This window comes from Dipodomys ordii, unplaced genomic scaffold, assembly GCF_000151885.1.
Source record: "Dipodomys ordii isolate 6190 unplaced genomic scaffold, Dord_2.0 Scaffold44, whole genome shotgun sequence".
NCBI lineage: Eukaryota > Metazoa > Chordata > Mammalia > Rodentia > Heteromyidae > Dipodomys > Dipodomys ordii.
In genome coordinates, this window is record NW_012267260.1 from 7,652,978 (window position 1) to 7,665,718 (window position 12,741).

Consider the following 12,741-nt stretch of genomic DNA (forward strand, 5'->3'; position numbering starts at 1 on the left):
TTCTCCTTTGTTTTCTACAGAAACCCTTGGGAGAGCAGTTTCGAAAAGAAGTTCACATTAAGAATCTCCCCTCACTTTTCAAAAAAGCAAAGCCAATGCAGGAGACAGAGGTGCTGGACAGTGACGGGGGCAGCCTGGCTACCATCTTTGAACCCTGAATCAAGCTGTTGGGCATCTTCCTCAGCCTTTGTCATCTCTTCTTCCCTCTGTAGCTAATCTCTAGCCCCTCTCACAATGCCACCTCACTTTGCACCGTGATCAGCCTGGAGACACACCCAGGTCTGGAGCAGCAGAGAGGGCCCTGTGCAGGGCCCCAGTAATTCTACAAAAAGAGAGAGATTTAGGGCTTTCTGTTGAGGTGTCCCAGGTAGTTCCCATTCTACTTGGACTTGTGGCTTTTCTAAGAAAAGCTAGAGCAGAATGGCCCTTCTCCTCAAGCCCTTTGCCCCCACGCAGAGTGGGAACTGGGGGAGCTGTGCCCAACACAGCAGCTTTGCAGACTCACAGAGGCTCAGCCCTCAACTCCTTGTGCCGGCTTCTCCTGGACCACTGCTAGTCCTGCTGAGCTCTGCTGCTGGGCTGGCGGGAACCCTTCCCCACCCCCATGGGTATGTCTGGATTAGGTGCTAAGTGCTGAATGCAATTTGGCCAGTTCTCTCATCTCGGTCTTGGGCAAGAATCTGGTCACCTGATGGAATCTATATTACAAACTATTGCTAAAGTCAGGGCACAGTGTCAAGCATACCTCCAGGGACCAGGGCTGGGCTTAGTGCTAACATCCTTCTTAGAGCTCACATACTTGCCCTCTACGAATGACCCTCAAGCGTTTCCCCAGCCTCAGGGTCTACTCAGGCATAAAAGCCATAGTACCCTACTCTGTTACAAGGTCACTGTCATCCAAGACCAACTAGGCTTACATCTGTGATAAGCAGCTAGTAAAGCCACAGTTCCCTGGGACTGCTTCAGTCCAGGTGCCTTTAAAAAACCTCATGGTCTTTCAGGTCCCTGATCTCTTTCTTTTCTTCAAGATCCATTTCCAAAAGGAAAAAAAAATGCTTTCCCATAGCAACTGGGTGTGGGACCAAGCCTGAGTATGATATAAAGTAGGCTTGCCATACAGAAACCATAGGGTGCCATGTACTCCAGAGGCTGACCATCTAGGTCCTATGAGAGGTCAGTGGAGCTTACCGCTCCTAGCTGGTCCAGGCTGCAGCACAGTAACACTAAGAGGCAAGCTGAAAAATGGCATGGGAGTGTCACACTGCTGTGTGCTACACAAGTCTGCCCCTTCTTCCTATCTAGTGCACAGGTCTGTTTTTTGATTGTGAAGGTAATCTCAAGATTATTTTCCTCCAAACTTGACAGCTGCCTACTTGGTTTGGTTGGGGCTGTGGAGGGTATAGCTGTATTTATTACCTTGTAATATTTTGGACATCCTGTGATTTCATGCTAGATGTTTTCTATTGTTTATAGAATCTTTTTGTAGAGATGTGAACTAAAACACATCTGCATGTCAGTAAAATCTCAGTTTCACATAGAAAGGGCCTTCCTTATCTGCCTTTTTCAAATGACAGTGAGATCTATAAGGCTTAGTTCTTCAAGAGCATCCAGTTTAAGGGGGGCTAGACAGGAAGAGCTGGGCCTGCTGTTCAGCTATCTGAAACTGTGACAGATTTGTTTAATCAAACTAGACCAGCATCTCACTGTGGCTCCCAGGCTGGCCCAGACCCTGACAGTCTTGTCTAAAAGGATTTGCTGTTCTTCATACTGTGTCAGCACCGTGACTGTTAAGGACAAGCCCCTACCATCTTACTTTCCCTATGAGAAATTCCCCTGATGCCAGGAGATAGGTGGAATGGCTCTGTATCTTCCTAGTTTGGCTGCACCCCCAGAACCACCTCAATTTGGCCTTTCTCAGAAGACATGGACTCAATGTGCCGCTGCTCTGAGGAGAAAAGCCCCATATTTTTAGAACAAGATAGCATCTGGACATGAATTTATTTACATCAGAGGCCTTACAAAGGCAAAAGTCTCATTCTGTGACACATTTAACAAAATGTATTGATTAAAAATAAAGCTGGAATTTGACCTCTACACAATGGGTACAGCAGTCCTGTAGGGCAGTTCAACACCCAGAAGCATCTGAGCACAGCCATCCTAGAAACTCCAGTGCAAGCCTTAGTCCATCTGAACAGCATCTAGCTCATCCAAGAACCTCCGACATTTGGCCATCAGAATCTTGATAGCTTCACTGACCAGCACGTCTGGTGGCAACACCCCTGTGGATTCGACTGAAACTGGGACCAAAGAGACACGTTAGCTTTAGGAAGCTCCCTCCCCAAGTTCCTCAGTTCTTTCTGGAAAGTAAGCTGCAGCACCCCTCCCTGCTCCATCTGTACTCACAGATGTAATGGTCTCTAACACGGGCAAGCCTCACAACCTTCTTCAGCTTCTCATTCCGGAAAACTTCTCTGCTGAAGGTATCTAGCCGAGGATTGACAACTCTGGCCACCTTTTTACCTGATGAAAACAAACCATGTTACAATGTCACAGTCTATTAGAAACCAAAAAAGCAGCCAGGAGCCAGGTACCAGTAGTTCAGACCATACCTGTAATCCTAGCAAAGGCGGAGATCTGAGGATCATAGTTCAAAGCCAACCCAGGCAGGAATGTCTGTGAGCCTTTTATCTCCGTTTAACCACCAGAAAACTTAAGAGGTGGCTCTGTGTTTCAAAGTGGTAGGTCACTAGCTTTGAGCCAAAAGAGCTCAGAGACAGTGCCCAGGCTTTGAATTTAAGCCCAACACCCCCCACCCCCTCCCCCCAAAAGACCCAAAAACCTTTGTTTCTTCCTGTTACCTGGGGAAAAAAATACATTTAAGTCCTGACCAGAATACCCCAACAGTATACCTTGTACTTCCTGCACCTCAATAACACCAGGTGAGAAGCACCGGCTCAGTTCATCAGCTGCCTCCCCTTCCACGGGCTCCAGCAGGGTGATGTCTGGCAGGAGCCTGTAACTAGCTGTTGCCACTGGGGAAAACTTAGCATGATCTTTGCCTAAAGAGAACAGAGAATCCACCTGTGAAAAACCAGTCACCTCCAAGCATTCCGCTCCTTGGTCACACCTGCACTGCTGCCATCTGGCTCCCCACTCCCTACATCGGGACAGGACAGGCCCACAGGATCCTCACCAATGCCCTTGACACAGTGCATGAGCAGGTCAATCTCTTGGCCAGGTCTCAGCTGAGCGATGAGGATGTCGTCATGCACTGGGCGGATAGTCCCCTCCGGGAAGACATCAGCCTGGTTTCCCAAGGGGACCCATGTCATATGCCTGGTATATACTAGAAGGAATCAAAACAAGAGCACATTGGCTAAACTAGCACTCCTCAGCAGGTGGGCCTTCTCGCTCACACCACTGCTCACCTTTATGGTTCACATAGAGTTCATTGGGGTCAGAAGAGTCTTTAGCAGCCTGGGGGTTCCGGGTACACCTAACCTGCAGTCGGAACTGCAGTGTGTCTATCTCTGTACCTTCTTCATCTCCTGTACAAATGGAAGACACAGCACCTAGTGAGCATTTGAGTGCTAGGTACTGCTTAAGTCTTCACAAACTGCTGGTGGCTCATGGCTGTAATCCTAGCTACTCAGGAGGCTGAGATCTGAGAATCATGGTTCAAAGCCAGCCCAGGCAGAAAAGTCCATGAGATTCTTTTTTTTTTTTTCCCCGCCAGTTGTGGGGCCTGAACTCTAGGCCTGGGTGCTGTCCCTCAGCTCTTCAGCTCAAGGCTAGCACTCTACCACTTGAGCTATAGTGCCACTTCCAGCTTTTTCTGCTTATGTGGTGCTGAGGAATCGAACCCAGGGCCTCATGCATGCAAGGCAAGCACTCTACCACTGAGCCACCTTCCCAGCCCCTCTCTTATCTCCCATTAACCACCAGAAAGTGTGAAGTGGTGCTGTGGCTCAAGAAGTAGAGTATTACATTGAGCTGAAGAGCTCAGGGACAGTGCCCAGGCCCAGAGTTCAACCCCATGACCAACAAAAAAAGCCAGGACAAATGTTCCCATAGAGAAAAGAGACCTACTGGAAGGCCACAACAGTGATAAATAGCCCAATTCTAGAATGTACTTTAGGGCAGAGTTCTAACATTTTTCTCTGAATTTCCTTTACCTTGGTTGCGATATTCAAACAGACGAGGATCAGCATGAATGGGAATGAGCCCCAGGCGATGAGCAAGGATCTCATCTTGGACAATGGATGTGTTGTTGTACACCAGAACTTTTTCCACGGCCATTGTAGGCACCTGTCCAAGGAATCAAGAGTCGCTGGTCTACAAAAGCCCAATCTGCTATCTACCCATTCCTCCATCTTCTGAACTAAGGACACCTTCGCAGAAGAGTTTTATATAAAGCTCAAATCACAGAAAATCTTAAAATTGTAGGAATGACAGGGACAATTTTTGGGGAGTGGGGAAAGGGTTTGAATTCAGGGCATCCCATTTATTTTCAGACTCTCTCAGCACTTGAGCCATGCCCTTTTGCTTTTTAAAGTCATTTTTCAGATAGAAACTGGACTTGAACTGTGATCCTCCCATCTCTACCTCTAGAGTCAATAGGATTACAGCCCGTGAGCAAGCACACAGCCAAAGGGGTTTAGACAATCCTACAACTGATATTCTAGTTTTCTCCATACAATTCCAGCCTCCCCTCCATGTCTATTAATACCTCAGCCAATAGAATTCTTCGAAAAGCATTGGCAATGGCTGCATCGATTCCCACCATGTCGAACTCCAGTGAGTCTTCATCCATATGTACCACATCCACACGAAAATTCTAGAGGGACAAAGTGTGAATCCATACCTCTTCACAACTATCCCCTGGGTATCTAATTTCCTTAGCATACTGACGTTCACCCCACTCCCAAAACCTTCTTTGCCTATGTGACCCTAGGATATTCTTTCTTCTTCCCCAGTCCTTGAGAGTCTCCCTTGTTTTGCTATCCTTTCATTGAGCCTCTATGCAATATGGTTCATAACCAAACCAGCCAGGGCTCTTCCATACTGCAAAGTTTTCTTACTAGATGCTGCATGGCACTGTTCATCTTTTTTTACACCATTTCTATTACATGGTTTTACCATTACATTTTGTTTTTTGTCAGTTGTGGGGCTTGAACTCTGGGCCTGAGCACAGTCCTTGAGCTCTCTGGCTCAAGACTAGCACTCTACCACTTGCGACACAGTGCCAATTCCAGTTTTCTGGTGACTTACTGGAGATGAGAGTCTCACAGACTTTCCTGCCTGGGGTTGGCTTTGATCCTCAGATCTCAGCCTCCTGAACAGCTAGGATTACAGGTGTGAGCCAGCAGCACCAGCTTCATTACTATGGTTTTTGTCTGACCTTTTTTTGTTGTTGGTGGTGGTCGTGGGTCTTGAACTCTGGGGGCCTGGGCTCTTCAGCTCAAAGCTAGCACCCTACCACTTGAGCCACACCACCACTTCCGGTTTTCTGGTGGTTTATTGGAGTCTCTCGGTCTTTCCAGCCCAGGCTGGCTTTGAACCGTGATTCTCAGATCTCAGTCTCCTGAGTAGCAAGCCATGAGCCACCGGCGCCCAGCAGTCTCTGACCTTTTTTTTTCTTTATTGAAACACAGTATCACTATGTAGCCCAGGCTGACCTCAATCTCATGATCCTAGCTCAACCTCCTAAATGCTGGACTGCAAGCGTGTATCATGACACTAGCCTGACCTTATTTCAGACATATAATCTGGCCTGTAGACTTTTTCATGCAGGAAATAATGCCTCATCATTGCCTTTTCCTTGAGCTCAGGGTCTGAGTGCTGTCCCTTAGGCTTTTTTTTTGCTTATTTATAGCAGGCATTGAGCAACATCTCCACTTCTGGATTTCACTGGTTAATTGGAGATAAAAGTCTTAGCTGGCTTCCAACTATCATCCTCAAATCTCAGCCTCCTGAGAAGAGCACCAGGTTATATTCAGTGCCAGGCAGGCTCCAAACCACTTTTCCTTTATCAGTAAATACTGATACCACCATCCAACAGAATAGATCCCCAAACCAGGTTATTTTATTCCCTCTACCTCAACCAAAGCAATCACAAGTTTACCTGTTACTTCCCCATACTCCTTCCTCTCATGTCCTCAACTTCGGCTCCTACGTCCAATCTAACAGATACACTGACAATGTATAACCACCCTCAAATTCAGACAGCAAATTTCATCATTCCTGCTTAAGAACTCCTCAGGAGTTCACTAAGCCTTTCAGTGCCTAAAATACGATCCTCCTATTTCCCTTCCACTTAGCCACCATTCTGGCAGTAATGAACTACTTGAGGTGAGCCACCTCCCTCACGAACTCTTAAGGCGCTCTTTCAGTCTAGATTTCCAGCTTCTGCGGGTGCTCCTAACCTCTCCCAACCGTCCTCGCCGCCGTCAACCGCCTTCTGATCCTGCACGGATCTGCTTACACCACATCCCGCGGTTCGCGTCGCGGCAGGAACTCGGTCTCACCGCACGCCCAGCGCCCCCCAGGGCGCCGCCGGCCCCACCCACCTTCTCGAAGCGGTCCTGGTCCCAGGCGTCGTCGTAACCCGAATAGTTGCCGGGAAAGTCGGTGGTGTGAACCTAGAGCAAAGAGGAGGTCTGTCCGCGAAGGGGCAGTGAGGCCGGGGCCGCCCCGACTCCGTTCTCGCCCCCTCCCCTGAACGTACATTGCGAACCCCGTATTCCCCTAAAATCACGCGGTTCCGCATCTCCTCCACCGCCTGGGCCGCCGCCATCTTCAACTTCCCCACGAGCCTGAGACCCGGCGCGTGCGCGCTCCCAGCCCCCCGCCGTCTCCGTGACGACGCTCCGCCCCCGGGCGTCCCAAATATCGCGATCCTTTGTTCCGTTGGCGTCCACGTCCCCGACTTCCGGAGACCACTTCAGGCCAAACATCCGGGTTTCTCCCCTTGGCGTTCCGGCTGGCGGTCCGTCTCCCTTACTCCGGCGGCGTCCCTCGCCCAGGCCCGCGTCGCCCATTCTTCCTTCTGCCCGCGAGGCTGGCACCGGCTTCGGCGACGGGAGCCCTCGAGGGACATGGCAGCCTCAGCCGCGCCGGCCGGCGGCGCTCGAACCGGAGCTGGCCCGGAATGGTCAGGGTTCGAGGAAAACATCCAGGTAATGGTCCCCAAACTCCGGCTGCCCGTAACCCAGTGCGGCGGCCGGCCTGAGGTGAGCCCGGAATCTGCTCCGCCTGCAACACTGGGGTCTCCTGCCCCCCCCCGCCCTCCGAGTCAGGGGAGCTGGGGCTGCCCTGGGCGAGCAGGGCGGGTGGGTAGCCAGCGGGCCCGGGGCCCCGGCCCGGCCCGGGGCTTTGACGGAAGCGGGCTCTTACTTTCCGGACAAGTTGGCGGGGGGGGGGGGGCGCTTCGGGGGTCGGGCATGGCGGGGGGAAGCCGTGCGGGGACCCACTGGCACCCGTTCCAAATACACGGTGTGTGCACCATTTTATTTGGGGCTTTGGAGAAGGCGAAAGAAACGCTCACTTTCGCAACTCTTTGGGGCTTGATAGGACTAACCGGATTGAAACATGAGTGGAAAACAAGTAGTAGGTTTCCTGGGAGAGTGCCAAAGCTGGCAGCCCAGGGTCCCTGGGAGCTGTGAGGGGGAAGAACATGGCGTGATCGGTAGTGATTCCAAGCCGTGTCCTCAGCAGTGCAAGAACAAAGCCCCAAACCCTGGGATGAGCGGAGGACTTAGCGGATGGAACAGAAAGGTGCTGCACTCTACGAGCCGTTGTCTTCCCAGGGTGGGGGCTCCGCTGTGATTGACATGGAGAACATGGATGACACATCAGGCTCCAGCTTCGAGGATATGGGGGAGCTGCACCAGCGCCTGCGTGAGGAAGAAGTAGATGCTGATGGCGCTGCTGAAGAGGAGGAGGATGGGGAGTTCCTGGGCATGAAGGGCTTTAAGGGACAGCTGAGCCGGCAGGTGGCTGATCAGGTAAGCAAGACAGAATCCCTGCCATGGAAAAGTGAATCTCGACGTGTCCTGTGTTCCTTTTGTGTGGGTGCTGGTCCCAGGATTTAACCCAGGACCTGGATACTATCCCTTTAGCTTTCTGTTCAGGGTAGTGTTCTGCCACTTGAGCCATAGCATCACTTCCAAATTTTTGCTGGTTAATTGGGGATAAGGATCTCACAGACTTTTCTTGTCTGGGCTGGCTTCAAACTGTGCTCCCCTTAGCCTTCTGAGTACTAGGGACTACAGGCATGAGCCACCCACAACCCAGCTGTGGCCTATGTTCTTGAGTTGGTGCTGATGATGTTCACCTCAGTTAATCCAGTTAGAGCTATGGAGAAATGTTAACATAAAATAGGTAGCAAGGTCTAGAGCCAAGAGTCTCATAATACCCACCCCCCTCTCACTTCAGATGTGGCAGGCAGGGAAGAGACAAGCCTCCAGGGCCTTCAGTTTGTATGCCAACATCGACATCCTGAGACCCTACTTTGATGTGGAGCCTGCCCAGGTGCGAAGCAGGTGAGGATCCTTCTGACAGCAGTTTTCCTTGTACCTCATACCTAGTCACCCAGACTACAACCAAATACCAAGCCCTGAGCTCTGGTATCCTCCATCCCTCCCCCTGTAACCCCAACAGTAAGAGGGCTGAGAATGTGGCTTAGTGGTAGAGTGCTTGCCTAGTACGCATGAAGCCCTGGGTTCAATTCCTCAGTACAACATGAACAGAAAAAGCTGGAAGCCGGGGCTGGGAAGGTGGCACAGTGGTAGAGTGCCTTGCATGCATAAGGTCCTGGGTTCAATTCCTCAGCACCACCTAAGCAGAAAAAGCCGGAAATGGCACTGTGGCTCAAGTGGTAAAGCGCTAGCCTTTGAGTTGAAGAGCTGAGAGACACAGCGCCCAGGCCCAGAGTTCAGGCCCTATGACCAACCAGAAAAAAAAAAAGAAAAAAGTTGGAAGTGGATCTGTGGCTCAAGTGGTAGCAAAAAGAAGCTTAGAGACAGTGCCCAGGTCCTGAATTCAAGCCCCAGGATTGGCAAAAAAAAAAAGAAGAAGAAGAAGAAGAAAAGTAAAGAAAAAATGAGTAACAGCCAGGCCTTGACTTCCACAATCTTCAGCTTAGTGTGGTCTCCACTCTCATCTCTCCTCCCCCAGGCTTCTGGAGTCCATGATCCCAATCAAGATGGTCAGCTTCCCCCAGGTGAATAGGAACAACGTCTCAAAGGGAGCGGGGAGGGAGCACCAGCTGAAGCCTGAAAAGGCATAAAGACGAGACGGGCCCTGCACCCTCCAGCCTGAGTGAGTTGTTCATTCACAGAAAATCGCAGGTGAACTCTATGGGCCTCTCATGCTGGTCTTCACGCTGGTTGCCATCCTTCTGCACGGGATGAAGACATCTGACACCATTATCGTAAGCCGGACAGGCCTTGGGGTAGGGGTGGCTGAAGTAGGTTGAAAGCTGATACAGCAGGGCAGGAGTAGCCCCTACAAAAGGCCCTGGGTGAAGCTGAGGTCTCAGGACTCCTTTTACTAAGTCGAGCCTTCACCCCCGCAGCGGGAAGGCACCCTGATGGGCACAGCTATTGGCACCTGCTTTGGCTACTGGCTAGGTGTGTCGTCCTTCATTTACTTCCTTGCCTACCTGTGCAATGCCCAGATCACCATGCTCCAGATGTTGGCACTGCTGGTAAGGAACCTGGTATGGTGGTGGGCAAGGGTGGTCACAACAAGAATAGCTAGGATAGGACTTGGGCTGCCCCTGGGCCTGGATTGGGAGGAGTAAGCCAAAGGACCATCTGTTTACCAGCAGCCTCCTGAGGGCCAGAGGCCGCCCACCCTCATGATTTCCTCTCCGCCGTCCTTCTCCGCAGGGCTATGGTCTCTTTGGGCACTGCATTGTCCTGTTCATCACCTATAATATCCACCTCCATGCCCTCTTCTACCTCTTCTGGCTGCTGGTGGGTGGGCTGTCCACCTTGCGCATGGTAAGTGGTCCACCCCCACTGAGGGCTCTTGGATGGTCCTGCCCTGGTTTGGGAGTACCTACCCTATCCCTCACGTTAAAACCAGGCCCTCTGAACCATATTCCTATGACCCCAGGTGGCAGTGTTGGTGTCACGGACCGTGGGCCCCACCCAGCGGCTGCTCCTGTGTGGCACACTAGCTGCCCTGCACATGCTCTTCCTGCTCTATCTGCATTTTGCCTACCACAAGGTGGTAGAGGGTAAGTGGCAGGAGGCCCTGCACGGGGAGAGTAGTGAGCGAGCGGTGGGGCAAAACAGCGGCTGCTCAGAGAGCCCGCCTGGTGGGGTGGCCAGCCAGCTCACCCACTTTCCATCCTCCTTTCAGGGATCCTGGACACACTGGAGGGCCCCAACATCCCACCCATGCAGAGAGTCCCCAGGGATGTCCCAGCCGTGCCCCCAGCTGCCAGGCTGCGGGCCACTCTGCTCAACGCCACAGCCAAGGCTGTCTCAGTGGCCTTGCAGTCACATTGACCCCGCCTGAGACCCTTGGCCAGCTCTGTCCCCCTGCTGCAGAGTGGAGGATTAAAGGACAGTACTGATGACGTGTCTTATTGATGTGGTCTGTTGTGCCACTGAGCTGTAGCCACTTAAGAACCTTCTTGACACCACCAGCGCCTTCCAAGGGCACAGGGCCAGAAACTCCTGGCCAAGACTGTAAGACTGCAGCCAGTGCAGAAAGTGGGTCAGCTCCTCAGAGACCCCTCACCTCCTCCCCCTTCCTCCCTCTTTCTCCCCCTCCCCCCTTGTCTTGCTAAATATAGACTTGGTAATTAAAATATTGATTGAAGTCTGGAACTGAAGCTCCTGTTCCAGTGGCTCTCCTTGTCACCCTACTTCCTAGATACATTCCTGTCAGCAGCCGTAGTGTCACATGTTCTTTCCTTCTGTTACGCCCCCACCCCAGCAAAATGAAGGTAGGACAGACAGACTCCATAGAGCACCAGGAGAGATGGCTTACAGAACTGCCCCTGAGGGCAAGGGGCATCAGACCCAGGGAGCCACGGGCAGGCCTCAAGCACAAGAGCCATCAGCCTGAGGGAAGAGTGCAGTAAGCTTGGACATACTTCGAAGTCTGTAGAGCAGTAACAATTGGACGCGAACTTCCAGACTAAACTCCAGGTTATCACTAGGACCTTGTGCACCTGGGCTGTTGTGAAGCTCACACCAGAAGCCAAATTTGCCTTTGTCTTTGTTTTACTGTGCCCAACACCCTCAGGAGTGCTCTCCTTCCTTTTTTTTTCTTTCTCTTTTTTTTTTTTTGCCAGTCCTGGAGCTTGAATTCAGAGCCTAGGCACTGTCCCTGAGCTTCATTTGCTCAAGGCTAGTGCTCTATCACTTGAGCCACAGCGCCTCTTTTGGCTTTTTCTATTTATGTGGTGCTGAAGAATCGAACCCAGGGCTTCATGCGTGCTAGGCAAGCATTCTACCACTAAGCCACATTCCCAGCCCTCTTTCCTCTTTAAGAATGCTATTAGGTTGGGTACTGGTGGTTCAAGCCTATAATCCTAGGTACTCAGGAGCCTGAGATCTGAGGATTGTGGTTCAAAGCCAGCCCAGAGGGAAGTCTGTGAGACTCATCTCCAATAAACCACTAGAAAACCAGAAGTGGTGCTGTGGCTCAAGTGATAGAGTTCACCTTGAGCTGAAGAGCTCAGGGATAGTGCTCAGGACGAGTTCAAGCCCCATGACAGACCTCCCCCCCCCCAAAAAAAAGGTGCTGTTAGGGCTGGGAATGTGGCTTAGTGGTAGAGTGCTTGCCTACCATGCAGGAAGCCAAGGGTTGGATTCCTTGGTACTACATAAACAAAAAGCCAGAAGCGGTGCTGCGGCTCCAGTTGATAGAATGCTAGCCTTGAGCACAGAGAGGCTTGGGGACAGAGCCTAGGCTCTGCGTTCAAGCCTTAGAACTGGCACACACACACACAAAAAAGTTTGTTTGGCATTACCCTATAAAGTGTGGGTCAACAGCATCTAACGAGTAAGGGATCCCTCTTTTGCCCTGTATCACATCGTTGAACTTTTTTTTTTTTGCTATACTAGAGCCTGGGGTCTTGAGATGGCCAGGCAAGCACTTTGCCACTTAAGCCACACCACACCTGCAACACTGTTTGCTTTTCAGTTTCATTTAAGTAGGATGTCACTTAGGTATGCCCCTCCACTGCCCCAGCTAAAGAAGGCCTGGCTTTTTGCCGTGGCTGGTCTACAGATGTGCCTCCTGCGGCGGGTCTTGAATGGGTGATGTGCCTCGGCCTCCTGAGCAGTGAGATGACAGACACGAACCCTGCCAGGCTTCCGGAGACAAAATTCTAACCACTGTGCAGTGTAGCACAGGCCGCTCGGGGTCCCCGATTCTAGAACCCCTTCTGACAGCTGACGGCGAGGCAGGCGCAGCGAGGGGCGGGCGCCCGGACCCGGCGTGCGCCCGCGGTGCCACCTAGACTAGGGTCGGATATTGGGGGCCGCGGGCCCGGCCCGCAACGCCTGCAGCCCCCGGTGGGTGTTGCCACCTTGGCGGGGAAGCCCTCGCGGAAGGAATCCCCACGCACGCCGCGAGCGCGTCACGGGCCTCGGGGGCGGGGCGGGGCGAAGCGTGGACTCCAGGGCCAAGGGATCGAGGGTCCACACCCCCTTCGGGACGGGGAGCCACGGGAGAAGGGGCGGGCCCGCCCCTGCGTGCCCCCCGAAGCCAGCC

At 52.1% G+C, this 12,741-nt stretch overlaps 3 protein-coding genes across 4 annotated transcripts in view; 2 read left to right on the plus strand and 1 right to left on the minus strand.

The window, feature by feature from the left end:
* Xpo5 (exportin 5) overlaps positions 1-725 on the plus strand; it is a 37,979-nt gene extending 37,254 nt beyond the window's left edge. Inside the window, exon 28 of the mRNA XM_013019089.1 lies at positions 21-725. Within this exon, the coding sequence (XP_012874543.1) occupies positions 21-158 (138 nt within the window). The 3' untranslated portion in view covers positions 159-725. The remainder of the gene's footprint in view (positions 1-20) is intronic.
* Positions 726-1,979: 1,254 nt separating this feature from the next.
* Polr1c (polymerase (RNA) I polypeptide C, 30kDa) lies at positions 1,980-6,855 on the minus strand. Of its 2 annotated transcripts, XM_013019184.1 has the most exons (9): positions 6,728-6,855; positions 6,570-6,641; positions 4,730-4,837; positions 4,176-4,308; positions 3,429-3,548; positions 3,194-3,346; positions 2,910-3,059; positions 2,404-2,520; positions 1,980-2,297 (listed from the first exon to the last, which is right to left on the minus strand). In XM_013019184.1, the coding sequence occupies exons 1-9, from the start codon at positions 6,794-6,796 to the stop codon at positions 2,179-2,181; spliced, it is 1,041 nt and encodes a 346-aa protein (XP_012874638.1). In that variant the 5' UTR covers positions 6,797-6,855; the 3' UTR covers positions 1,980-2,178. The 2 variants fall into 2 exon arrangements, with proteins under 2 accessions (XP_012874638.1, XP_012874639.1); XM_013019185.1 differs by lacking the exon at positions 2,910-3,059 and having other exon boundaries at positions 6,728-6,821.
* Positions 6,856-6,942: 87 nt separating this feature from the next.
* Positions 6,943-10,847, plus strand: Yipf3 (Yip1 domain family, member 3). Its single transcript, XM_013019267.1, has 9 exons — positions 6,943-7,178; positions 7,809-8,006; positions 8,437-8,543; positions 9,178-9,223; positions 9,341-9,433; positions 9,578-9,709; positions 9,894-10,007; positions 10,123-10,246; positions 10,372-10,847. Exons 1-9 carry the CDS (start codon positions 7,098-7,100, stop codon positions 10,518-10,520), a joined length of 1,044 nt encoding a protein of 347 aa, XP_012874721.1. The 5' UTR covers positions 6,943-7,097; the 3' UTR covers positions 10,521-10,847.
* The last annotated feature ends 1,894 nt before the right edge of the window (positions 10,848-12,741 follow it).